General features: G+C 40.9%; 1 protein-coding gene across 1 annotated transcript in view; it reads left to right on the forward strand.

The window, feature by feature from the left end:
- Positions 1–25,670, forward strand: part of LOC144763178 (amine sulfotransferase-like) — a 314,863-nt gene extending 289,193 nt beyond the window's left edge. The window contains exons 6-8 of the mRNA XM_078648524.1: positions 3,358–3,541; positions 23,470–23,624; positions 25,574–25,670. Coding sequence (XP_078504650.1) covers positions 3,358–3,541; positions 23,470–23,624; positions 25,574–25,618 — 384 coding nt within the window. The 3' untranslated portion in view covers positions 25,619–25,670. The remainder of the gene's footprint in view (positions 1–3,357; positions 3,542–23,469; positions 23,625–25,573) is intronic.
- The last annotated feature ends 1,300 nt before the right edge of the window (positions 25,671–26,970 follow it).

Here is a 26,970-nt window from a genome sequence, read left to right on the forward strand (position 1 = left end):
ACGTTTTATGTCTGATGGTATCAATTAAACTTTAGGAAACTTCTTTAACCATTGATCACCTATTAAAGAGGGACAAACACCAGAGTTAGCCATGACCTTGACATGGTCCCAATAATGGTGATGACACAAAATGGAGAATCAATATTTTTCTCATTAACTTCATAAATACTAAGGACAAATTCATCATGTAAATCACCAGTCCTTACAAATAAGTTGTTACCCAAACTTGCACATAAGAAAAAACATTACCACCAGGAGCCACTTGTTACTATGATGTGCAGGTAAGTGGTGTTACTTACATTAGTGATATGTAGGTTGGGGCTTTACAACAAGGGCCTACCATCAAGTAGGCCCAAATCCACTTCATCAAATCTGCAAGGCCATCACTGCCCCCCTGAAGCTAAAGCTACCTTCATACTTGATTAGGTTGTGGAGCACTGATTAGTTTAAAAAAAACTTTAGTGAGGCTGTTTGCCATGATTTAGGGTGCAGATTTAGGGAGGTACGTGCCTGTATATGAGCTCTCTGAGCTCTTAGGTATGGAGCCCAGGAGAAATTCACACTATGGTTAGTATATGTTCTTTAGTTTATTCTCTGGAAATAGCTAATAGGAAAGCAACTAGTCAAACTGAGTTCAGGTGAAACATTGCACACTTTCAATGTTATCAGAATTATATTTAATTGCTGAGGAGAATTTTTCGGTGGAAGAAATGTATGCAACTGCCACTCTCAGTAATATTTTCATGTTGTGAGGGCGCGAGATATGCTAATATCATTTTCTGTTACAGTGACCTGCTGTGGAGGGGGAAAAAGAGAAAGTAAAATGGTTATGCCTGTTGTGCCTCACACCATTGACTGATTACAGTTTAGGCCTGATATCTTCCTGAGAACTGTATTGTCCATGTTGTCTAGCCATTGCAAGTGATCTATTGTAGTCGCTAAAGCATCATCTGTGAGAGAACAAAGTCTTTATTGAATTCCAAATGGTCTTCTATGTTTCTACTCTTTTCTGGAAGGAAGTGATTCTTAGAGTCTTTCTGTTTGTTTGAAGAAGGAGTTCTAATGGTGCATGTTGTTTATAAAAAGAGGGATGGTGAGTCAGGTTCAGCCAGCGCTAGCTTCTGCAACACTTGAATGACGACTAGACCTTTATTTTGGATGGTCATTTGGATGTTGAACATCTGGCAATGAGTAGACAGTAATGGGCTTTGAGGGCTGATAAGATGTGGGTGGATACATGATTTTGCCGCAGTGTTTTGAATTCTATGTTGTAGAAGTGGAAAGAGTAGTACCTTGGCATAAAATGTGTGTGTACATAGTGAAAAGTATGCCAAGCCAAGGAAAATCGTAGCCTGCAATTTCTTCAGGAATTGTGGTTTGAAAAAAATCACCCTAAAGTATACATTGTGTGTAGAAGATGCTTTTTTTTTACTGAATCAGGAAACAAAGAATAAGAGTGAGTTTCAAATCACTACCTGTTTCTCACCTCTGTCAATGTTCTTGGCAGTGCAACTAGTTCCTGGGCACAGATTCTTATGAACTGGCAGTTTTTACAGTCTCTCCATGTCAGGTTTTCAGTATAGGATGCTTTAAGCTTAAGGCATTTACTAAGCATTCATTGGTTTACCACTCGGAGGCAGTGGTCTAGTCCTGACCTGTCAAGGTATTTTGCATTTTCTCTTTTAAAATGCTCTGAGTGTAGATGGTGTATTTTTGGCACCACAGGGTGTCATTAAATATCCAGTGGTGGCCTGATGTAGGAGGAATTTAGCAATATCTGAGCTTTTAGCTTTGCCTAGATTTATTCTGAAAGGAGGTGATGTGAACAGGGTTGCATTATGATGTTGGATCTGTTTGTGAGGTTGGATCTGATTTAGACAAACATTCTTCCATTGATTCCAAGTTGCTGTAACCTCACTTGAAAAGAGTCTTGGTGGGCTGCGTCAAATACAGCAGACAGAGCCAGGTTTCTGGCAAAGCCATTCTTGTTCAAAGTGGTCCCGAGGTAAAACGTGGTTCTAGAACTGCAAATATATTGTTTAATCAAGGAAGTTCAGATTTGTGTGTTGTCTCTCTTTTGGTCAGGCTATTCATGATGGTCAAAAGCTAGGTAAGTCTCATACATTTTATTTCCATGGGATGTTTACGAGTGAGAAATCTATGTGAACCTTAGTAGGAAAGTATAGACTTAAACCCTCAAAAGATTTTTGGTGAAGCTGTCTGATGCACAACGTTTGTCTGGAGAGGTATCTTGGTGCTGTAGACGAAAAAAAACACTCCAACAGCCAGGGTCAGACCATTCCAATGCACTTAAACAATTTTTTAAGTAAGTCAAAAAATTCTGAGGAACTTGTCCTGCTGATAAAAAGAACGTGGGCGGGCACTTAATTCAAAGTTGCAGCCGCAGAAGATATACAAACACCAAGGGGGCCATTAGAAGGGCGGGGGGACTTCCGTTCGCCCACCACCCTAGTGGAGCTGGGACCGACCGCCTGTGGTGCGGCGGCCCTGCCCCGATGATTCCCAGCATTGTGGCGGGCGGTGCTCACAGCACTGCCTGCCAAAATGCTGGGAATGCACTGCGTGCATTGTCATGCACAAGGTGACAGGCACCGCGAGGTGCCTATCACCATGTCAATGACAATGTAGGGTGGTACCATAGGTACCTCCATGTGCACCCCCCTGAGTCCCTGGGGGCCCACAGCGGGCCCCCGTAAGGAAACTCTGTATGCCTTTCCGTGGCGGCAATGTCACCACGGAACGGCATGTTTCCACCCCCATTCCAAAATGACTGGCGGTGTCTAGCAGACACCACCACCATATTGAACCCTTTTCCGCCCGGTCGCCACCATACTAATGTGGTGGGGGTAAATGGGTGGCGGGCTGGGCCGGATGTAGGGCGGATCGCCACCGCTATGCAGGCAGTGCCAATCCACTCTACATCCTAACGGCCACCCAAATACTTCCATTTCAGAACTAATAAAAATAATTCATCAGCCAGTGATGTCCTGTGACTAGACCTGTGGAGCCAATGCTGCCATTTTGTTCACCTACTCTGTCAAAGCGCGTGGTTTGGCCAAATAGACACATGCACCGTGATTTAAAAGTATTGTTAAGTTACTGCAAATGACTGGTTTCAGTTTCCCTGCTTGTCATATAAGTCAAAGATCTGTCAAATTAATGCAATTTCTTCTCTCTGTTTTTTTGAAATAGCTTAATGTCAGATAACCTGGCATCAACTTAAGCAGTATTTAATCTTTGAGGGCTTCTGGTGGGCAATACTCTATAAGTAAAGTTGATTCTCTTTCACAGGATTAAACACCTCAAGACACACTAATGAGATTGTGTTAATTTTAGGATCTGAGAGGGGCCATACTGAAGATATGCAGATTCGTTGGAAAGGACCTGGATGACCAAACAGTGGATGCCATTGTGGAACGAGCAACTTTTAAGAACATGAAAAATGATCCACTGGCAAATTATGAGAATGTTGGTCCGCACGCTACAAAACCGCCTAAAAAAATTAATTTCCTTCGCAAAGGTAATTCTAAAAAAGTAGGTTTTTGCAATTGCTTAAATACAGTGTATTCCTGCCCTTTCAATTTGGCATAGGGCAGCACAGCAAGGTGTCTAGCTGTGCTGCCCTACACCAAAATGCCATAAATGAGTCCCAAGATTTTTGCAATTGATGGTAATTCTAGTTTGCTAGAAGAATTGCTTGGAATATACCTGATTACAGGAAGTGAAGAGAACTGATTCCTAGTTCTAATCTTATTTTCACCTTAATGGCTTATATAGTGCTTTGATGATCTGGAGCGGTGGTGTCTTTATTTACGTGCCAATAGAAACATACATGCAATAATAGATTGTCTAACTGCCTGTCCTATTTTGTGGATATATGCAAACAATATGAAATGTAGCTACAGTTGGCATGATTCCAAAAATGACACAACATATAAATATGTCTCTACTAACAAAACAGAATTTAATACAAACATGAGATAAATAATTTGGGGCCAGATGTATGTACCTTTTAGCTTGCAAATGAATCTGCCCATTTGCAACCTGAAAAAAGGCTTTTCAAATGAATCAAAGCCAAATTGTGATTCAGTAACCTCTTACCGAATCGCAATTTGGGTTTGCAATTCGGTAGTAGGAAGGGGCATTTTTAAGGCATCCCTTCTTAATACTGAATCAAATTGGTATGTATGAATGCTTTGTGACCGTGAATGCGGTTGCAAAACATTCCATTTTACAACCTAATTCAAGTAGGTGGTAACCAAATCGCAAATCAGAAGGGGTCCCTAAGAAACCCCTTACCCTTTGTGAATGTTTGTAAAATCATTTTGCAAGATCAGGCGCACTATAAAAATGAAAAGAAAACTTTTACTTTTTCTTTTTTAAATGCAACTCATTTTCCTTTAAGGAAAATGGGCTGCATTTAAAAAATATATATTGCTTTATTTAAAGGCAATCTCAGACATGGTGGTCTGCTGACTCCAGCAGGCCACCATCCCCGTAATTCTAGCTCTTTCTAGGGGGTCTCAAATTGCGACCTACCTCATTTTTGTTCAGGAGTCAGGTCACTTGCGACCCCCTAGAAATCTCAGAAAGTGTTCAACACACGTTTATACATTTCAAATTGCGATTTCCTATTGTGAATCCTTGTGATTCACAATTCGGAAATCGCAAAATGGTATTTTCATACATCTGGCCCTTGCTGTAGTAAATGCCATTAGCAAGTGATTTACATTTCTTAATTGGAGATTGTAAGATTTGTTTGAGTGGAGTGAAACACTTCTCAATCAACAACCACAATCCTTGTCAGGGTGAACTACAAAAGTTGCTATATTAACCTGTGCTTAACCCTATGGTAGTTCGGCACAAAAGCAGTCAGGCTTAACTTATAGGCATGTTGTAAAATACCTATGCAAGCACATAAACAGTAATAAAGTGAAAGCCGAACAAAAGAAACATCTCCAACCAATTTAGAAACATTGGATAAATGTTCATAAATAAAATTAGTTATCGAAAAGTAGGGAGGAGGAGGCTACAGCTAGGTTCGGCCTCCTGAACTATAAAGTATAGCACTACAATCCATATGGTGGATCGTGGCCCCAATGATGAAGCATGTCACTTAAAGGCAACCTTAGGTGAGTGAGGGGACTCAAGAAAAGAATTGTCTTTTCCAAGGAGGCAACCAAATTTTGGTTGACCTAATTAATTATTTTTCCTGTGGCTAGGTTCACACGATCCACCATATGGCATAAATAAAATTACACCAAAACAAATTACATCCAATTAGTAGAAACAAAGTTAGGAATCCTAATGTGTTTTATTGGAATGTAGCACCCAAAAGATCAAAGCTCTAACAGTGGGTATCTGGTTTCAAGAGACTGGGGCTAAGTCAAAACATAAGGCTGAACACAATAGGGTATAGGTCAGATGCACAAGGTGGATTGGATCTGGTCGTGGCTTACCTTCAGACTTGTAAGAAATTCAGAAAAAAAGTTCAGAGAAGGTAAAGCTCAGTGGGGCAAGACAGCCAGTGGTGTCCGAGAAGGCGTGTCGTTGTTACAGAGTCACCTCAAAGGAGTCAGGTGAAGATTTCTACTGTTGGACCTTGTCAATTTATTGAAAATTGAAATCTTCAGTGGGACAAAGCAGCATGCTGGAGCTGATGAGGGATTCAAGAGGCTGGATACCTCTGCTGAAAGGTCCAGCTGAACAGGATTTGCAGCTGTGGAGGAGAATGTAGGGGGAGCTACCTTGGAGTCAGGTGAACCGGCGATGCACCTTGGGTGGATCAGAAGGCAGGTAGGTCCTAATCCTCTGTAGATTCTCAGGCCTATTTTTGAGAAAAATTTTCTAAGTTACGAATTTTAGGGTTAGGCAGGAGAAGCACCTTCAACACCACTTCCAAGGGTCCAGGACTTGGTAAGAACCATTTGGGGCGTCTGGACTCACTACAACAGAGACCAGGTGCAGTGTTCAAGGTCTGTGGAGCTTGGTATATCTCTTTAGCTCACACAGGAGGCCAGAACACTAGCCCTTGGAGTCACTCTGGTAGTCCTGGGATCACACAGTAAGCTAGGCCTCAAACAGCCAGGCAATCCTCTGGGAGTCCAGGCAGTTCTTATGAAGGCTTCCACAGGTTCAAGAGAGTACTGGAGAGTTGCTCTGAGGGTCCAATAGTTATATCTGTTCCCAGCCTTTGAAATGGGGAATCTTCTAGGCTATCTCCACCTCTGTGTCAAGAAGGTTCCTTATTTTCCTGCTAAGGCTCCAGGAAGTCAGGGTGACAAAAGGCTAGTGAGAGGTTCCTTTGTGTGTGTGTGCCAGAGGCAGCCCTTTGATGTGTAAGTATGGAAGGGTAGAGTCCCACCTTCAGCCATCCTGGCAGTATGGCCCATCCTGCCAACATCTAACCCTAATTGTCACACTGTCTGGAAGGAACACACAAACTTCAATAGATACGCCAATCACAGTGATGTGACCAAGGCCACTGTCAATAGGCACCAAATGATTAGGGAAGGTAAAAAATGCTAGCTTTCTAAAGTGGTATTTTCAGAATTGTGGCTTAAAATTTGACCTAGCCATTTAAGAAGATTTTACATTACGGAGGATTTTAAATTAAACTTTTTTTCAGTTCAAACATGACATTCTTCCTGTTCCCAATCACAGGTTAGCCATTATTAAATGTAATAAGGTAACCCAATATTACCCTATGGAAAAGCTAGGCCTTATGTTATCCTATGGTAAAGCTAGGCCTTACAGTAATGAAAAACAACTTTGGGAGTTTTCATTACCAGGCCATGTAAAACGTAAAAACAGATGTCCAACCTTCTAAACACAATACACCCTGCCATCTGGGGCTTTAGAGATTACCGGAGGGGTGGCTTATATGCATTAAAAAGGAAGATTTCGGTCTGGCAAAAGTTTTTTTTTTGCTATGTTGAACTCCCATTTTAGAGCTGCACTACAGGCTGTAATGCCAGGCCTGAGACAAAATAAAGTGCTACTTTAGTGCATGGCACAACAAGTGGTACAGGCCCACTAGTGTCATTTAATTTACAGGCCCTAGGTATATGTAGCAGCACTTTACTAAGGACTTACAAGTAAATAAATGTGGCACTTAAGTGTAAGCCAGTTTTACCATGTTCAAGGGGGGTGAGCACAATCCCTTTATCACTGGTTAGCAGTAAAGTTCACAGAGTACTAAAGTCAACAAAATTAATTCAGACAACAAGAGAGGTGAAGGCAAGTTATTTCCGGGATGAGCCTGCAGAGAATTCCAATCAAACATAAGTCTTCTTCACCTTCAATCAATCAATCAATCAATCAATTAATCAAACAATCAACGGCAAGATCCAGTCGATTATTCGAATAGCCAGGTCTTCAGGGACTTACAGAACTCTGAAAGAGATGGGAAGGTTCATAGATGAGACAGTAGCTTATTCCATGTCTTTGCTGCTAGGAAGGAGAAGGAGTGACCTCTGCATCTGCTATGTTTGATGCAGGTGGTGAGGGTTAGAGAAAGGGATGTGGAGCAGAGGTGTCTGGTGGATTGATGGAAGTTCCAGCAGTGGTTCAAGTAGGCTGGTCCACATTTGCATAGGTTCTTGTATGCATTTGTCAGGAACGTGAACTTGCATCTTTTCTGAACAGGGCGCCAGTGGAGTTTCCCGAGGTAGGGGGTGATGCAAGTTCATCTAGGAAGGTCGAGAACGAGTCTAGATGCAGCCATCTGTATGGTCTGTAGTTGTCGGAAGAGGTGAGCTGTGATCCCTGCATATAGAGTGTTGCAGCAGTCAAGTCAACTGGAGGTGAGGGTCTGGATGTTGGTGCATCTTGTGCTTTGGGGTAGCAATTTGAATATATTGTGAAGCATACAGGGGATGAAGAAGCAGGAGGAGAAGACTTAGTTGACCTGAGTCATCATGTTTAGTTTGTTGGCGAGAATGAGGCCTAGGTTCCTTGCATGGTCAGTGGGGTACGAGTGGGTCCGTGTTCTGAGGGCCACCAGAATGTATAACCATGGGGAGCTTTTGTTTCTGAAAATCGGTACCTCTGTCTTGTCCGAGTTGAGCTTCAGGCAGTTGTCCTTCATTCAGTTGGTAACATCTGTAATGCAGTTGTGAAAATTGGTATTGGTGGTGTCTTCAGAGTGAGAGAGGAGGATCCGTGAGTTGTTGGCATAGGATGTGATGGTGAGTATCTGGGTTTTGGTGATTCTGACCAGAGGTGTCATATGAGTGTTGAAGAGGGGGAGACTGAGCAATTATCCTTGGGGTACTCCACAGATAATTTCCTTAGGTTCTGAGGTGAAGGCAGACTTTTTTGTGTGTTCCTGGGGAGAAAAGATGCAATCCACCTGAGAGCAGCTCTTTTAGAAGCCTATGTTGTGCAGTCTTGTAATGAGTGTGTGGCTGGAGACCATATTGAAAGCTGCAGAGAGGTCAAGGAGGATCAGAGCTACAGTCTCTCCACGGGAGAGTAGGGCTCCGAAGTCACCGGTAGCCATGATGAGGGCTGTCTTGGTGCTGTTGTTGCTGCAGAATTCTGATGGGAAGAGTAGGTAGGAGGTTCCCGATGTGCAAAGAGTTGTTGGTTGATGGTTTATCTAATACTTTGGCAAGGAGCAAGGAGATCAGTTGGTAGCTGTTGAGTTTGCCTAGGTCGGCCAATGGTTTCTGTAGTAGAGTGCTGACTTCTGAATGTTTCCATTCCACGGGGAAGGTGACCCTGGCAATCGAGGGTTTGAACAAGGTGGTGACTACGTGGCTGATTCTGGCTATGCCTAGTTTGAAAATGTGCTGAGGACATGGGTCAGTTGAATCACTGACAAAATATAGAAGGTCAGAATTTTGACCTACAGAAATATTGCAGCAAGAATATCTACATCCTATCTACATTATGGTAAGTACAAAAATATCGGGGGAAAAAATATCGATGTCAAAAATATCGTTGTAAATATAGTTTTTTTTATTTAAAAATTGTAAAATGTAAAATGTAAAATAAAGCACGTATTACATAGAATTAAAATAAACATAGTTAAAAATATTAAAATATGTTTAACAATTGTAAGTAATATATATATAATTTAAAAATACATTAAACATATACATATATAATATCCTCTCCGAATCACTGCTGAGGCGGTTCTCTTATCCAATCGACGTTGGTGCCAGCCAATGGCAGCAGCAGCCACTTTGTATCTCGTGTTTTCCTCAATTCACTCCCCCAGGAAACTGCACAACCGATTTATTGTGCACCAAAACTTTCAAGGACAACGCGTGCTGGCGTTTGCCTTTGTCAAGTCACTTCCCGTACTTCCACCACCCTCAGAAATAGACCCTATGGTTCATGGACATAAAGAAATCTTCAAAGTACCATCAGCATAGATCACTAGACATTTCAAAATTTCATGCACCCAGATGTTATTTCAGTATGGTCATCGAGGTGTTTTAAGCAAACTTTCAATCACAGTATGCCAAAGCCTAACATACTTTATACGGTGCTGAGGGGGTCCTAATGTAGCTATCAAGCTATTTCTCTTCTCAATAGTCAGGTATGTACCTTCTCTAGTACGGAGGGCCGAAGTGCGGGATATTGGTGCATGATGTGCTGTATGTGAGCTGGGACTAATTACCAAGTGCATAAGTGCATATTGAGACATCCAAGTGTTTGTGTTAAGTGGGAAAGAATGGGTACGTAACCTTGCTGCAATACGACTCAACTGAGTAGTAGAGTGTGGCTCCACAATTGTGGTTAATGCCAACTCTAGACAAAATTGGAATCTAATCGCTTGGTACGGTTCTTTACTCTTCAACTTCCCTATTAAAATTAGTGATCACCATGATTATTTGTCTAACCCTTATAACAACTATATTAAAATCTAGAATAGACTAATTGTGAGAATCAGCATATATCAAAGCATATTACTGGCCTATGTGTGTGGCTAACTCTTCCCCCCCGTTCGAGCCTTTGGGGAATTTGGAGTCCAACTCAATGATGTACCTGGACTCAAGAATTCTCAGGTGTTTTCCCGATCACCTCTGCGTATATGTTTCAGGATTTTATTGATTCCAAAAAATCTTAAGCTTCTGTTGTTACTTTTGTGATGTTCCGCATAGTGACGAGCCACAGGATAATTATAATCCTTGTTATTAATGGCCCGTAAATGCTGCAAAATTCTCAATTTTAGGGCAAGCTTCATGCTGCCTACGTAGCGGTGGCCACATGGGCACTCCAATACGTAGACAACGAACTCGCTGTTACAGTTAATAGTTTGCTTGTTGGTTTTAACTTCACTGGTGCCTACCACATATTCTTTGCAATTTTTGCAGTACGACAATCTTACATGTTCCACATGTGGTAAACCCATTGGGTGCTCTCAACCATTGTGTGCCTACATAGGCAGCACCAAGCTTTCCCTAAAATTGAGAATTTTGCAGCATTTACGGGCCATTAATAACAAGGATTATAATTATCCTGTGGCTCGTCACTATGCGGAACAACATAAAAGCAACAACAGCAGCATAAGATTTTTTGGAATCAATAAAATCCCGAAACATATACTACGTGGAGGCGATCAGAAAAAACCCCTGAGAATTCTTGAGTCCAGGTACATAATCGCGTTGGACTCCAAATTCCCTAAAGGCTTGAACGAGGGGGAAGAGTTAGCCACACACATTGGCCAGTAATAGGCTTTGATATATGCGGATATATGCTGATCCTCGCAATTAGTTTATTCTAGATTTTAATATAGTTGGTATAAGGGTTAGACAAATAATCATGGTGATCACTAATTTTAATAGGGAAGTTGAAGGGTAAAGAACAGTACCAAGCAATTAGATTCCAATTTTGGAGTCTAGAGTTGGCGTTAACCACAATTGTGGAGCCGCACTCTACTACTCAGTTGGGTCGTATTGCAGAAAGGTTACATACCCATTCTTTCCTACTTAACAGAAACACTTGGATGTCTTAATATGCACGTATGCTCTTTTTTAATTAGTCCCATCTCACATACAGCACATCATGCACCTTTATTTCGCACTTCCGCCCTCTGTACTAGAGAAGGTACATACCTGACTATTTAGAAGGGAAATAGCTTGATAGCTACATTAGGACCCCCTCAGCACCGTATAAAGTATGGTAGGTTTTGGCATACTGTGATTGAAAGTTTCCTTAAAACACCTCGATAACCATACTGAAATAACATCTGGGTGTGTGCGTCGTGAAATAACAACGGTACTCTGAGTGCCATTTTATTTGAAATAAAGACAACCGGATGCTTACAAAATGTAGGGGTTTGTGAAACAATGGCACTGATAAAGCATCAGAAAATTGAATTGCAAAAAATCCAGGGGTAACAAAGCTAACACAGTAGCTATATGCAGTAAGTCTTCCATGGCCATAAAAGATTGGGCTGATCACAACGGACATTACCAGTGTTAAACTCTTTAGTTTTAATCATTCAATTGTCGACATTAGGAATAATTTCATAAATGAATTCAATATTGCATAAATTGTTTAATGTAGACATACATGGATGAAATTTTGAAATGTCTAGTGATCTATGCCGATGGTACTTTGAAGATTTTATTTATGTCCATGAACCATAGGGTCTATTTCTGAGGGTGGTGGAAGCACAGGTAGTGACTTGTCAAAGACAAACGCCGAAACGCGTCGTCCTTGACAGTTTTGGTGCACAATAAATCGGTTGTGCAGTTTCCTGGTGTGCTGCCTCTTAATTTTTCCAGCGGGGAGTGAATTGAGGAAAGCACGAGATAATATATAATATATATACTTTCTTATTAATGTTTTAATCATTATTTTAATAATTTATAAATTGTTTAAAAAATCTTATACATTTTAAATACATCAATACACATAAAACAATATTATAAATACAAATTAAATAAATATATATAACAAATTCAAAAAAGTAAAAATATTTTTAATCTTTTTAAAATGAATTATATACTACAATAGCTAAAATAATATAAAAACAATATTAGACAGAGGAGAGAATAATATTACTATTCCAACTCCAAACAGTGCAAAAAGTTGGATAGCATAGGGGTTAAAATTACCATTCCCACTACAGGGAGTGCAACAGTAGAGAAAGTGTTGGATAGCGTAGGGGTAAAAAGTACTATTCCCACTCCATTGAGTGCAACAGTAGAGAAAGTGTTGGATAGCGTAGGGGTTAAAATTACTATTCCCACTCCAGGGAGTGCAACAGTAGGGAAAGTGTTGGATAGCGTAGGGGTAAAAATTACTATTCCCACTCCAGTGAGTGCAACAGTAGAGGAAAGTGTTGGATAGAGTAGGGGTAAAAATTACTATTTTCACTCCAGTAAGTGCAATAGTAGGGAAAGTGTTGGATAGCGTAGGGGTAAAAAAATACTATTCCTTTCCAATGAGTGTAACAGTAGAAAACATGTTTGAAAAGGGTAGAGGTTAAACTTACTATTCCCACTCCAATGAGTGCAACAGTAGGGAACGTGTTGGATAGCATGTGGGTAAAAATTACTATTCCCACATCAGTGAGTGCAACAGTAGAGAAAGTGTTGGATAGCGTAGGGGTTAAAATTACTATTCCCACTCCAGGCAGTGCAAAAGTAGGGAAAGTGTTGGATAGCGTAGGGGTAAAAATTACTAATCCCACTCCAGGGAGTTCAACAGTAGTGAAAGTGTTGGATAGCGTAGGGGTAAAAATTACTATACCCACTCCAGTGAGTGCAACAGTAGGAAAAGTGTTGGATAGCGTAAGGGTTCAAATCAAATCAAATCAGCTTTATTCGATTTTGAGTCATAAAATCATACAAGCACAATGATAAAAAACAATTTAAAAATAATTAATTTTTCCAGCTCCAGAGATAGTGTAAAGTACAGGAGAAGCAATTCATGTATACAGGCAGTAATACATTATTTTAAAAGATTATACGTTGATAAAAATACACAAACACCAAGTCTTTATAATATTATCACATGGGGGCCGATTCCGATTCGGTAAAATCCCGTACAAATAACCATACGGAGCATTTTTCCCATACGAATCGTATCCTCGAACGTCCCCATATGTACGATGTAGTACGATGTGTACCCAAAGCAGTTCTCTGTCTGAATGGTACCAAAGCCTGTACGACTCAATAATCCGTACGAATTGCATTTGGAACGCACAGTACGCGATGTCCGTACGGATCGAAGCATCATTTTCCGACCCAGCAAGTACGATTCGTCCAGTCAACACTCCGTACGACTCTTTTTTTACGAGAGCTCAAAACGTCCGGAAAAGCAGAATTCAACTCTAAATGCATACAAAACGGACCCCGGTCGGTTCGTACACCCCATGATCGTAGGGGTACGGTTTGTACACCTATGATCATGGGGTACGGTTTGTACACCCCATCAATCAATCAATCAATCAATCAGAGCATTTGTATTGCGCACTACTCACCCGGAGGGTCTCAAGGCGCTGGGGGGAGGGGGTCCGCTACTGCTCGAACAGCCAGGTCTTGAGCTGCTTCCTGCTTCCCATGATCGTAGGTGTACTAACCGTACCCCTACGATCATGGGGTGTATGAACCGTACCTCAGGATCGTAGGGGTACGGTTCGTACACCTACGATCATGGGGTACGGTTCATACACCCCACGATCGTAGGTGTATGAACCGTACCCCTACGATCATGGGGTGTACGAACCGTACCCCTACGATCATGGGGTGTACGAAACATACCCCTACGATCATGGGGTGTACAAACCGTACCCCTACGATCATGGGGTGTACGAACCGTACTCTATGTGATTGTGTGGCTCTCCGTAGGAATTGCTCATACGCAACATTTACTGTACGAATCGGGTACTCATTCCCCGGTCCGGATGGTACTTGTCAGGTCGTATGACATGTTTACGATTCGTATGATTCACGTTCAGGGTCTGTATCGTATGGATTTTCCCTTGCTTTTCGTACGGTTCGCAACGATTCAGACGTATTTTTTTACTACGGATCGTACTACGCGATTCGGAAGGATTTGTACGATTCGTACGGAAACGGCTACGAATTTGAATCGTCGTACGGATTTGTTTCCCGAATCGGAATCGACCCCATGGTGTTACGGAACCTTATAACGAGCTTTAAAAAAGAAGACACAATCAGGATTGTATGTTCATTTTCCAGCATTTGCAGTTTTAAAAAGCCTATTTTACATTGCTTTAATTTCCAGCTTTTTAGTGTGTCGGCAGCAAAAACTTTTTCCTGGGAATGACATAATATTTACAAAATAAAGTGCAGTGCATCGTGGTTAATCTAGAAGTTTTATCGCATGGACATATTGGATGGAGTATCGACCAATCATTAATGTCAGGAAATGTAATCATCCTGTAAATAGAGCCATAGCAAAAACGAGACAAAAGCATGAGTGTAAAGCCACTCTCTACACATATTAAATAGGGTTGTAAACCTGGGCAAGTGGACATCAACTCAGTTGCCATAACCGATTTTTCTCTTTCTCGGTGAGCCACCGCTTGTTTTCCAAGTAATTCATACAAGGTGTCTTAAAGGATTTTCTAGGGACACTTTCCAGGCTAATAGGATGATAAAAGTATTCTGGGTGACCGATCTCTCTTGACAGATTTTTTATATAGTTAATCCAAGGCAGGTTGGACACCCCATCTAGTTTAAGGCAATTCTTAATTACGTCCCTGTTAAATCCTGTCTCTAATGACACCCATATCATATGCCACAAAAGCAAGGGAGTGGTCTTTATAATGTCAGAAATGTAAGCTATACCAAGTTCCCTATGGCAACAGTAAGTTGAAGTCGAACAGGGGACTGCCAGAAGGTAGCGCAAAAAGCTATTTTCATGACGTTGAATTTGGTCCGTGGGTTCTATGCCCCAAATGCCTGCCCCATATGTCCCTGTGGAAATACATTTTGCCTTATAAATTGCCATTAACTCCGGAACAGGTCTCCCGCCTAATTTTTTTGAGAAAATTACAGCACCTCTAGCTCTCGAGAAGATCAGGCTTCTGCTATTCAAGGCCGCTTTTCACGATCCCTTCCTATCAAAGGTTATCCCTAGGTAGGAAAATTTGTCAGTGCTAGCAACATTCTTATTTTCAATAAAAATGCCACAAGTATATCTAGCTTTTAAACCACAGCTCATAGTAAAAGTCTTAGTGATGTTCACCTTTCAGCCCCGCTCTGACATGTAAGCATCAAAGTTTGCCACAGACCTTTGCAGACCCAGCTGAGTCCGCGACATTATAACCGCATCGTCTGCGTACAATAAAATCAGGACCGGGGAATCCCTAATCATTGGATAATCATGCTGTTTCTCAGCCAAAAACTGTCCTAGGCTGTTGATATAGGGAGAGAAAAATAGGGGGGCAAGAATGCACCCCTGCCTCACCCCTCTTTTAATGGGAAATCTGTCTGAGCATTCTCCCTGTTTCCCATACCGTACTCTTGCTCCTGCCCCCCCGTATAATTCCTTTATCAACATTATCAGGGATGGATCCAGATCTAAATTTTTAAGAGTATCCCACAGCATGGAGTGTTTTACACAATCAAAAGCGGAACTTAAATCTACAAAAGTAAGAAAAAGTTTGCCCTTCTTAGCTTCGGTGTATTTATCAATGATCAGAGACAATTTTAGTCCCTGTTCAATGGTGCCTACGCCTGCTCAAAATCCATATTGAAACATTGATAGCACTCCAGTCGCCTCAGCCCATATCTCAAGCTTGTTTAAAATTACCCTGCCTGCTATTTTCCCCCTTTTGTACCGCTTTGGCCGCCATAAGTGTGGCAGGGTATGCCCAGACGTGAGTCCCTTGCTCACTTTGCCACTGGATTCAAGCAAGCCGGGCTGAAGAAGGCTGCAATGCCAGAAACCGGTCCTCGGAAGCTTGTTTCCGGTCCAGGGAAGGCATGGCTTGGCAGTTCGGGCTGGACTGTTCCCATGAGGCACAGGGTCAGACTGATTTGCATATAGCCATGTCTGAACTGGGGTGGCAGAGTGGGCTTAGGAACGGTGATGGATTAAACCCAGATCTTTTGACTGGGTGTGAGTGTTTGATTGGTTCAGATGCTCCGTCCATCACCATCCCCTTTTGTACTGCTATTTTCATATAGACATCCAGTAATGATATCGGGCGGTAACAACTGGGTTCATTCCTATCCCCTTTCTTATATATGGGGATCACGATTGGGTCTGCCCAGGTGGGAATTAACCCATAACGAGGTCAACACCTAAGAACATTGGTTAGGAGGGGAGCCCATAAACCAGTGTTAGCTTTATAAACACCCACCGGTATACCATCCGGCCCATGGCCTTTCCCTGGAGCACTGTCATTAATTGCCCTGGTGACTTCCTCCATGGTGATATTAATCTCTAGGGGGAAAGAACCTTGGACATCCATATCAGCTTTGCTAACTGCGGCTGTCTCTGACATATTAGCACCAGTCGACTCATCCATATAGAGTCCAGAAAAGAAATTCACCCAATTTTCGCCGCTGATCGCATATCAATGATATTTATCTCTCTGTCATTCAAAAATGGGGCATTAACAGCTCTCCAAAAGCCAGTGTTATCTTTGAATACGAATGCCGCGTGTAGGGTCTCCCATGCTTCCCTTTTTTGTGTACTCCTACGTTTTCTTAGTGCCAACCGGTACTGCGATCTTGCCTGCCTAATTTCGTCCCTAGATCTCGGTGCTTTATTCAGTGCCTTCTTGAGGGTAATGTGGGCCTTTGTACAATCATTATCAAACCATCCCTTAGAAGGTTGGCATCCCTTATGTTTTTCTCTTGTTAACAATTTTCTGGCCTTGTCTGATATCTTAAGGAAAGCATTAAAAACATCTTTGTCCTCCCTGTCATTTGAAAGACATGTCTCTAGTTCCTTAATTGAATTGGTAATCAAGTTTACCAGGAATGCCTCCGGGTCGACTTTTTCCCACTTTAACGTGTAACCATTAATATTAGCGAGGCTAATATCAGGGGAATATTGTGAGTTCCTAACAAGTTTTTCCTCTGACCCTGTTCGCAGAAGGACCAGACATATTGGATAGTTGTCACTCATTAGATTATCAAATGTCTTGCGGGAAAGGATGTTACGGGAGTACCTACTAGATATTACGACACAGTCGATAATGGAGTTACATCCCCTTCCATTAAAAGTTGGGTTGAAGGGGATAGAAGGTGAATACAATTTGTTCGCATAGCCAAGATCAAATTGAAAGGCTATGCCATTCAGCAATTCCCCTAGAGATGTATGTGAGAAATGTGTGGGGTATATTCCTTGTCCATCAAATGCCTTGATGGCTAAATTGACACAAGGTGCAATTAAAATCACCTACCCAGATGATGAAGAGGTCTCTCTTTGCTGTTCCTTGGAGATTTTTTAAACAAAAGACTAAGTTAGATAGAACCTTCACTATCTGGGATTTGGGGATGTTGTTATAAAAATTTATCAGAACCGTATCCTTCTGCCAGCCTAAAAACATGGTCAAAACCTGTTATTAATCACTGCCATCTATAACTCTCACATGTGAGATCCCTGCCGTATTGGAGACATAAGTGCATAGACCTCCTTTATTTCAACCATATTTACTAACCTGTGCTGCAGTGTTGTATGTCTGGAAACAAATTATATGCTGTGGCTCTATGACCCAAGTCTCCGGAAGGCAAATTATATCGCAATCCTGTATATACGTTATCCAGTGAGGGTCTTTTACTTTAGTATATAACCCTGTGATATTCCATGTTAATATATTGTCATGTTTACTGGATTTTTAATCTCGTCACCCTCATTGGCCCTACAAAACTCCGTTGACATGGAGTCCCGTTGACCATCTTCACTTGGCAAATTTGCTAAATCTATACAACTAACGCCCCCCATCCTACTTATATCTTTAACAGTAAATGCATCGGGGGTCCTTGTACATTTAGTACAGTTTTCTGGTCCCTCACTTACTTCATTATTTCCCACCATCCCAGTTTTTCTCCACCTTCTTTGGACCTCCTCCCGCCCTGTGGGTCCAATAAGTCAATCCACTACTTCCAGTCCCCTTAATGGATCAAAACTATTGGAAAGTAAAACACCCTCACCTCCCAGGAGATCCCCGTTTGTGACCCTCAAAGTGTTTCTAACACGGGGGCTCTGGACAGAGTGTTTCTTGTTGTGCCTATATATGCCCACATGTGGCGGATAAAAATCTCCTATTTACGTTGCCTGAGGAGAAACCAGCATCTGTTTCAGGAGCTCCTGGCCATCTCAATGATCCGCTTCCAATTTCGGAAGACTTGATGGTGCGCGCTCCAGGGTTGTGGGCGTGCCTGGCAATCTAGGTCCCGGCGTGATCACGGCACTCAGGCCTCACTGCGTCGACTCCAGATCAGCTCGCCGGGGACACCGAATCCTGCCACTCGTCCTACCGTTGGATGACCTCTGAAGCTACCCTCCTGGCCTCCTCCTGGCCTCCCGGCCTACCGCTGCCGCTCTCCACCTCCGCCGCTACCCTGCTGCTGCTGCTTACGTTGATGTAATATCACCCCTGGAGTCTATCATTTCCTTGTAGTCTCCAAGAAGACATCTAATTACTCAATCCCATAATCAATAGCGTAAGGGTTTAAATTACTATTCCACTCCAGTGAGTGTAACAGTGTGGAAAATGTTGGATAGCGTAGGGGTTAAATTGACATACTTATCAATTAAATAATTTTTGGAATTTAAATAACATATTAATAATGAATTAACAAAACAATTATTAATAAATATCAATAACATGTAATTAATATTTACTTAATTAACATTAAATTACTTACCACACTATTCCCCCATTAACACACAACACGATACACATAAAAAAGGAACACAATTAATTTAATTATCAATTAATCAATTAATAAAAAATATTTGGCAACGAAAAATTAATTAACAGTGAATTAATAATCAATAAAAATAAATAACAATTAATATTACATTAATTATAATTATTATAATTATAAATTGACCAAATAATAAACATGATATAACAATTAATAAGTAATTAACAACAAATCAATAACCAACAACAATAAATATAACATATTAATTAATTCATTGAATTTAATTACTTTCCACCCTATTCCCCTATAAACCCACAACCCACTGCACATAAACAATCACATAATTAATTTAATTATCAATTGATAAAAATGATTTACCAATTAATAATTAACCACAAATTAATTAACAATAACAATAAATCAAAATTAATAATACATTGATTATAATGAATATAATCTTAAGTTAACCAATTAACAAAAAAGTCATTACCCATTATTAATTAATCACCAATAACCTAATAAACAATAACAATAAACAAAAATATATTAATTAATTCATTATAATTAGATTACTTCCCACCCTATTCCCCTATAAACCCACAACCCGCTCTAACACAAAAATGAAAAATGTACTTTAAAAAAATTGCTTATTTGTAAACATTTCATACATATATTTAAAAATTATGAAAATACATTAAAATAAAATGTTAAAAGTACATATAAAATACACACTAAAATAAATAACACTCATTTTTTTCTCGATATTATTGATAGTGATATTTTGCTAACGATATTACTTACTTTGATATTACTTCGATTGTTTAAAAAAACAATATTACTTACCTTAAGGTCAATATTCTGATCAATGATATTCTTGCCTTCGATATTCTGTCCCTACGATATTAAAATATCGATATTAATGTAGGTCGATATTTAATAATCGATATTTTGACTGTGCACCGGGTCGGTTGGGGCCTCTGAGTGGATCAAGTTCATGATGGAAGCGGTGTCCTGTGAGACGAGCTGGCTCCATTCAGTTAGTCGGATGTCTGTGGTGGTAGCGGTATTGTTGTGTTGCTTGAAGAAGTTGGTGGCCTTTGCCTGGGTTCTGAAGGTTTTGTAAATGTTGGCGATTTAGCCATGGAGAAATTTTACAAGGTCGTTGCAGACCTCCTGTGAGGGGGTATTGTTTTATTGCAGCTGAGTGATTGTAGAATTCTTTTATGATGTTGAAGAGTTCTTTTCTGTCTTTGGGGCTTGATTTGATGCATGAAGCTAAGACATTTTTCTTTGATTCTCTCAACTGTCTGTGGAAGAGGTTGAGGGCTGTTTTGAAGGCAGTCTTGTTGATTGTGTCTTTGCTGGTGCGTCATCTTCTTTCCAGTTGGTTACAGTGTTTTTTAGCGGTTCTGAGATTTTCAGTGTACGAGCTAGTGTCCTTGGTAGACTTTCTGTGTTGTTTATTGCCGATGGGAGCTACACTGTTGGTGCAGTTGGTGATCCAGTTGCTGAAGTTTCTGACGTTCTGGTCTAGGTTGTCTGAGAAAATGGGGTGGTGGTATTAAGGGCATTGATCCAAGTGTTCTTTGAGACTTTGCTCTAGCTGCAGTGGGGAGTGTTGGGCACACTGAGGCAGAGGTCCGTGAGCTCGTGCTGTTGTAGTTGGCAATGGAGTGGTCCGTCCAGGTGAGTTCCGTGATGCATCTGTACCTAATGTGGTCACTGGAGATGAAGATGGTGACTATCATGTGGCCTGCGATGTATGCGGGGTCACCGATGAGATAGGTGAGTCCAATATTGTTCATGCTGTCAAGGAGGTTGGTAGTGCTGATTTCATTGTGGTCATCAAGATGGAAATTGAGTTCACAGAGGAAAATGTTTTTAGAATCTATGGCGATGAAGGTGATGAAGTCAGCAATGAAGATGCAGAAGGCTGAATGTGGTCCTGGAAGACGGGTAGTGAGGTTTCCCCAAAAGGTCATTTTTACTGTCTGTTTGGAGTTGGAAAATGAGATTTTCCATGGCTCGGGTGAGGTCGTCATTTGTAGTGGTGATTGGATGGATTCCTTGTGTATTGTGGCGATCCTTCTACCAGGTGTGTTGATGCCGTCATGGTGGGTGATCGTTCATCATTCGGGTATTGTGGTGCTGATGTCAGGTGAAAAAGTGGGGTTGAAATTCTTAAGCTACTCTACATTAAAAAAAGTTCCATTTGTGACGGGGGCCTCAGAAAGGTATACCAAAACTCAGATGTTAAAGCTAAATATAGAATATTTATATTATCAAAAAGAGAGAATTGACTTACCTACATGCATTTTAATCTATATACAATTTATAACTAAATTATTAAAAAATGTTTTATCATTGCTGTATAATAAAACGATCCTTACGTTCATTCATACATCCTCATTCATCCTTCATAATGTTTTTCATTATACAATATTTCGGTATTACACCTTCACTTTAGTAAGTTCTTTCTTCTGTAATATGCCTGTGAGACCTCTGATAACTGAATTTCCGACGCTTCGGCGCGCTCCGTCTTCGAAGTCATAGACGGTTCCGATTTCATGCATTACGTCAGTTCACAAAGGATCATGGGAACCGCAGTTTCATGTAGTTGTACTTAATCCAGAGTGTCAACGTAGAGCGCTTGAATCAGTTCGCTCATTACCTGCACACTGTCTATAAAAAGGAGAGTGGCCCTACTACTCCAAGAAACAGGGTTCCTTAAACCAACAATATATCAATAGAGAAGGATCTCTTGGAGCAATCAACAATCAGACAGATCACACTGTCTTTACGATCAAAAACTACTTCAATTGTTGACTCCTTCAAATTAACAGGTTTCTAAATGACAAATATGAATGTCTTGGATGTTGTGTCTCTCTTATTTGCAATGTTTCAATAATGTGTGTGCAAAATGTCACTTGTGATATAGCTCGGGTGTTTTTCAACTATATAAATTTAAATTTATTGTGCAACTGTTTTTAAACTTACCTGCATCATTAAACAGATTGTATTTAATTGCCTGTTGGGTCCTTTTAAGACTGTTAGGGAATAGCTTTTTGATTGTGAAGACAGTCGAGTGTGATCTGTTTGATTGTTGAATCCTCTAAGAGATCCTACTCTATTGTTATACTTTGAATTGGTTACTCCCAATTGGTTAATTTAACTTGTATTAAAGTGACAGTAAGTTGCCACAGAAAATACACTAGTGGCATATATTGAATGTCACATATGGACTGTGGTGTAGATTTATGATACACGCATCAGTGGCTGAAAAACATGGCACTAGGTTAACCATTGGTTCTGCAGATTAAAACCATTCAGTTGCACATGGTAAAGGAAAGTGCTTCAACATGTAGAAACATCTTCCTATCTATATTGTGTAAGTCTCCCTTAAGCATGCCTTGTAGCTCTCAACTTTGCTTGTTTAAAAAAAAGAAATGCTAAATATTCAGCACAGTATACCCATACAGTGAATAGCTTATGACAATCCTACTTCTAGGCACTGATACCAGGAAGGCATTCTACCTTACAGAGGCTTCTATAACAGATGTCTGTGATTCACCAGCCCTGGAGGATCAGATCACTTGCCCACCGTCTTCTCTGAGATGACTGTTGCAGAAGCAGTCTCTCTAGCCTGGCAAACTCTCATTCAATATGCAGAATCCAAAACACATTTTAAATTCTGAAATTGAAATGGCCCCTCTGATTTAGTTCTGTATCTAAGTCCACCAGGTTGGTAAAATTTTGAAAGTAATTAACTTAATTCAATCACAATGAGTAGCACTTGGCTAATATTTAAAATACCCAATACTACACCTTTTTTCCCTTTGCAAAGTTCACCTTGGGCCTTGAAGTTGTGTGCTGATGAAGTTGTCTCTTGGGTGTTTGTTGCTATTTGCTTTAATATTGCTATCACAGCAGGGTCTTGATCGTTGTCTTGCCTATTAAGCATATTTTGATGGATTGTGAAGTAAAAAATCACATTCTGTATGTAAAATGGAGAGATTGTATGATCTGCTGCCTCAAGCTGCAGCTTATAATGGGAACTGTAGGAAATTAAAATGTTTCTGTTTTGTTACTTTTCATGAATAGAATATTGAGATAAAATGGTCATTAACGCTGAAATTAGGTGATTTGGTGCCAGAGATAATAACAGCAGAAGTTAAAATATACCATACTTTCCAGAAAATTTGTAAGCCCTGGAGGACAAATATACTCCACTTGTGGAGTTTGTGGAATTCGGGAACTTCGCATTCTGCATGTAACGTGAAGTTCAAGCTTAATTGCACCATAAGGCTCTGAGTAGAATTTTTTTCTGTTGGTGCACACAAGACTTCTTTTGGCACATGCTGGTGAGCGCTATGATACTTGCCTATCACTAGTAAGCACATGCAGGATTTTCGTACCTACTAGCGCTGCTTCTGGCCGCGACAGCATCTTTCTCGTAATGTTGGCGAACATGAGTGACAACAGCTGCACTTGACCAGATTTTCTACTCAAGAAGCAGCTAAATCTACTCAGAAAGATGTTTTCGAGGGTATTTTCTCCTCCAGCATATAGTTCAAGTTATTTGCTTAGTGCAAGAAGCCTCTTTTAAATGTTATTTTTTTTCAAATAGAAGCAAGTGCCCCAGAGACTCACGCGTCCTGTTACTGTCCAGCAGGCTTCTCCCTGAGCTTTGTCCAGCTCCATGACACTATTCATTTGGATTTTGAGCTGAAAGGATCACTCCCACCATTGGATTTAAGCACTTCTCTTTTTGTGATATCTCATGTAAGTTGACAAACTTTTGTTTAAGGCTGTTATTTGTTTGAAAGAGTGCATACACCAGTATTTATTTGTATTTGATTTTTAAATTTGATTGTAGTGGTGGGCCTGGAGTTTCAGTAGGGGCCTAGGTATTTTTTTGCATTTTATTTTTTATCTTTTGTAAGGGAGAAAGTTTGTATAGTAAAGTAAGTTTTTCATGTTGGTTAAATGTGCCTTTATTCATTTATTTTATCATGTGTCCTAGTCTATCCAAGTTCCATCAGGCCAGAACGTCCAGTACTGCTCATGGGTACATGATGCAACTATTTCTGTGGTATATTTTGTTTTAAAACAACATTTAGTGCAGGATGGCATTAAATTATATGAAACATGAGGGTTTTTAAAATATTAAATTTAATGTTTTATTTTGGCAATACGTGTATTTTGGTGGGTATATATTTGATGTCCCAGGAGGATGTGTATTGTTCTAAAATTTGTATATAGCTCAATTACTTTTCTTTTTGGGTATTGCTGAATTAATGGTAGTGATTTCTTCAGTGTTACCTTGCCTCATTTGTTTGGCCAGTGTGTCTGTATGTTTGCCTTAGGCCACAATTTGTCTATGTTCTCCATGCTCTGTGGCCATTTTGTTTAGTCAGGGCCCATAGGCCTGCATGTATTCTTTGTTGTCCAAGCCTCCTTGCTTATTGTTTGACCATGGGGCCGGCGACCATTTTGTGTAGTCAGCCAATGTGCTTTCACCATAGGCCTACATGTGTTTTTTTTGCATCTTTGCTTGCTGTTGTTGCTTGACCATGTGTCAGGGGGCCATTTGGTATAGCCAGGCTGTGTGATTTTACCATAAACATGCATGCGTTCTTTGTTGTGGCCATGCCTCCTTGCATGCTGTTGATGTTTGACCATGCAATCAGTAACCATTTTGTGTAGCCAGTCAGTGTTTTTTTGTCATAGTCCTGCATGTGTTCTTTGTTATAGCCATGTCTCCTTGCTTCTGATAGTTTGTTGATCATGGGGCCGATGGCCATTTTGTGAAGCCAGCCAGTGTGCTTTTGCCATAAGTCTGCTTGTGGTCTTTGTTGTGGCCTTGTCTCCTTGCTTGCTGTTCTTGTTTGACCATGTGGCTGGTGGCCATTTTGTGCAGCCACCCTTTTTTCCAGTTTTCAAAGGAAGATTGATAGGAGAGGGCTATGCCGTTTTGTATTTGTTCATCGTTTTACTTTTCCTTGATATCAGTTTAATATCATGCTTGAGGGTCATTTTAGTAGTTTTATATGAACAATGTTTTATATTAAACGCATTTTTTTTGCATTTCCACTTGCACCTCCTTGCCTCCCACTGGCAAGTGGGAGGCAAGGAGTCCCCTAGTATCCCCTAGTACGCCTTCATTTTTCTTTTATGTATTATGATTTTTCTTAATTAAATTTGTTTTTAAATAATTAATTTAATTTTCTTTCTATTTCCATTTCATTTAAAATTATCTTTTTTGTACATTTTCCCACCATCCATCCATCCACCACCTGCCTGCCATAAGCACACCAGCTTTTGTTTTTTAAGTATTATTATTCATTTACCTCTAGACCACCTGCCAGACATACATGCACACTCACCAGCATTATTTCTTAAGGATTATTCTATTCCCCCCTGACCCTCTTGCCTTCTATAGGCACACACCAGAATTCATGTTTAAGCATTATTCACTTTTCCCCTGCACCCCCCTGACTGCCACAGGTGTCGTTCTTCTATGCACACAATGCAAACTGTTACATCTGTATATTGTTATTCTGATTGAAAATGACATATGTTCTGGTGGTGTGGTTTGACTTGGGAATTGATACACTATCGTTTGCTAATTATGATAATAATGATAACTTCAGTAACCACACTAAATTATATTGTCTTTGTCTGCACTAAGTCAAACAGCAACAATTTCATGTTTCTTGCTTTTTTTTTAGGTGATCAAGAGACATCGCCTACCGTACTGCCAGACCATCATGTGAGTACTCCAATCTCTTCTGCTTGCGCAGCTCAGTGCCACTGCCAACTGCCAACTTGAAGATGGAACCAAAGAAAGGTGCCACCAAGAAAGTGGCTGGTGGGGAGGAGAAGAAGAAACACATTTCCACCACTGGTGTGTGGGTTGTGTGCCGGCCTGCCCGCCACGGGGAGTAAGTTGGGACCAGCATTACCGCATCAACAGCACCACCCCAAACTAAGCCCCAGGCTATGTCTCTCAGAAAGGAAGACACTACAATTATATCTAAGCCGACAAGCAGTGCCATTGAATTGGATTTGTCTCTTTCTCAAAGTACTACCTAATTGTTGCAGGAGAGTGGACAACTGCCACAGCTAGACTGTTCCCACAAGGCACAGGGTCAGACTGATTTGCATATAGCCATGTCTGCACTGGGGTGGTTGAGTGAACTAAAGAATGGTGATGGATTAAACCCAGATCAGTTGACTGGGGGTGAGTGTTTGATTTGTTCAAACGCTCCGTCCATCATCCCCTTTTGTATCGCTTTGTTCGCCCTAAGTGTGGCAGGGTATGCTCAGACGTGAGTCCCTTGTTCACTTGGCCACTGGATTCAAGATAGCCTGGCTGATGAGGATTATAAATCCGAAACCGGTCCCAGGATGCTTGTTTCCGGTCCAGGAAAGACATGGCTTGGCAGTTCGGGCTGGACTGTTCCCACAAGGCACAGGGTCAGACTGATTTGCATATAGCCATGTCTGAACAGGGGTGGCTGAGTGGACTAAAGAATGGTGATGGATTAAACCCAGATCAGTTGACTGGGGGTGAGTGTTTGATTTGTTCAAACGCTCCGTCCATCATCCCCTTTTGTATCGCTTTGTTTGCCCTAAGTGTGGCAGGGTATGCTCAGACGTGAATCCCTTGTTCACTTGGCCACTGGATTCAAGATAGCCTGGCTGATGAGGATTATAAATCCGAAACCGGTCCCAGGATGCTTGTTTCCGGTCCAGGGAAGACATGGCTTGACAGTTCGGGCTGGACTGTTCCCACAAGGCTTCAGGGTCAGACTTATTTGCATATAGCCATGTCTGAACTGGGGTGGCTGAGTGAACTAAAGAATGGTGATGGATTAAACCCAGATCAGTTGACTGGGGGTGAGTGTTTTATTTGTTCAAACGCTCGGTCCATCATCCCCTTTTGTATCGCAACTGCCACAGCTAGCAATAGATCTTCCTGAAGTAGGAGCAGAACATAAGGTTGAGCTTCCTATTGAGCAAGAACCATCCCTTTTACAACCATTATATTCCCTCTCTAGCAAGAAAAAAAGGGTACTCCACCATCTTCTCCAAGCCCCCTTTCTGATGATCTGAACATGGATCT

The sequence above is a fragment of the Lissotriton helveticus genome, chromosome 6, assembly GCF_964261635.1.
Source record: "Lissotriton helveticus chromosome 6, aLisHel1.1, whole genome shotgun sequence".
In the NCBI taxonomy this organism is placed as follows: domain Eukaryota; kingdom Metazoa; phylum Chordata; class Amphibia; order Caudata; family Salamandridae; genus Lissotriton; species Lissotriton helveticus.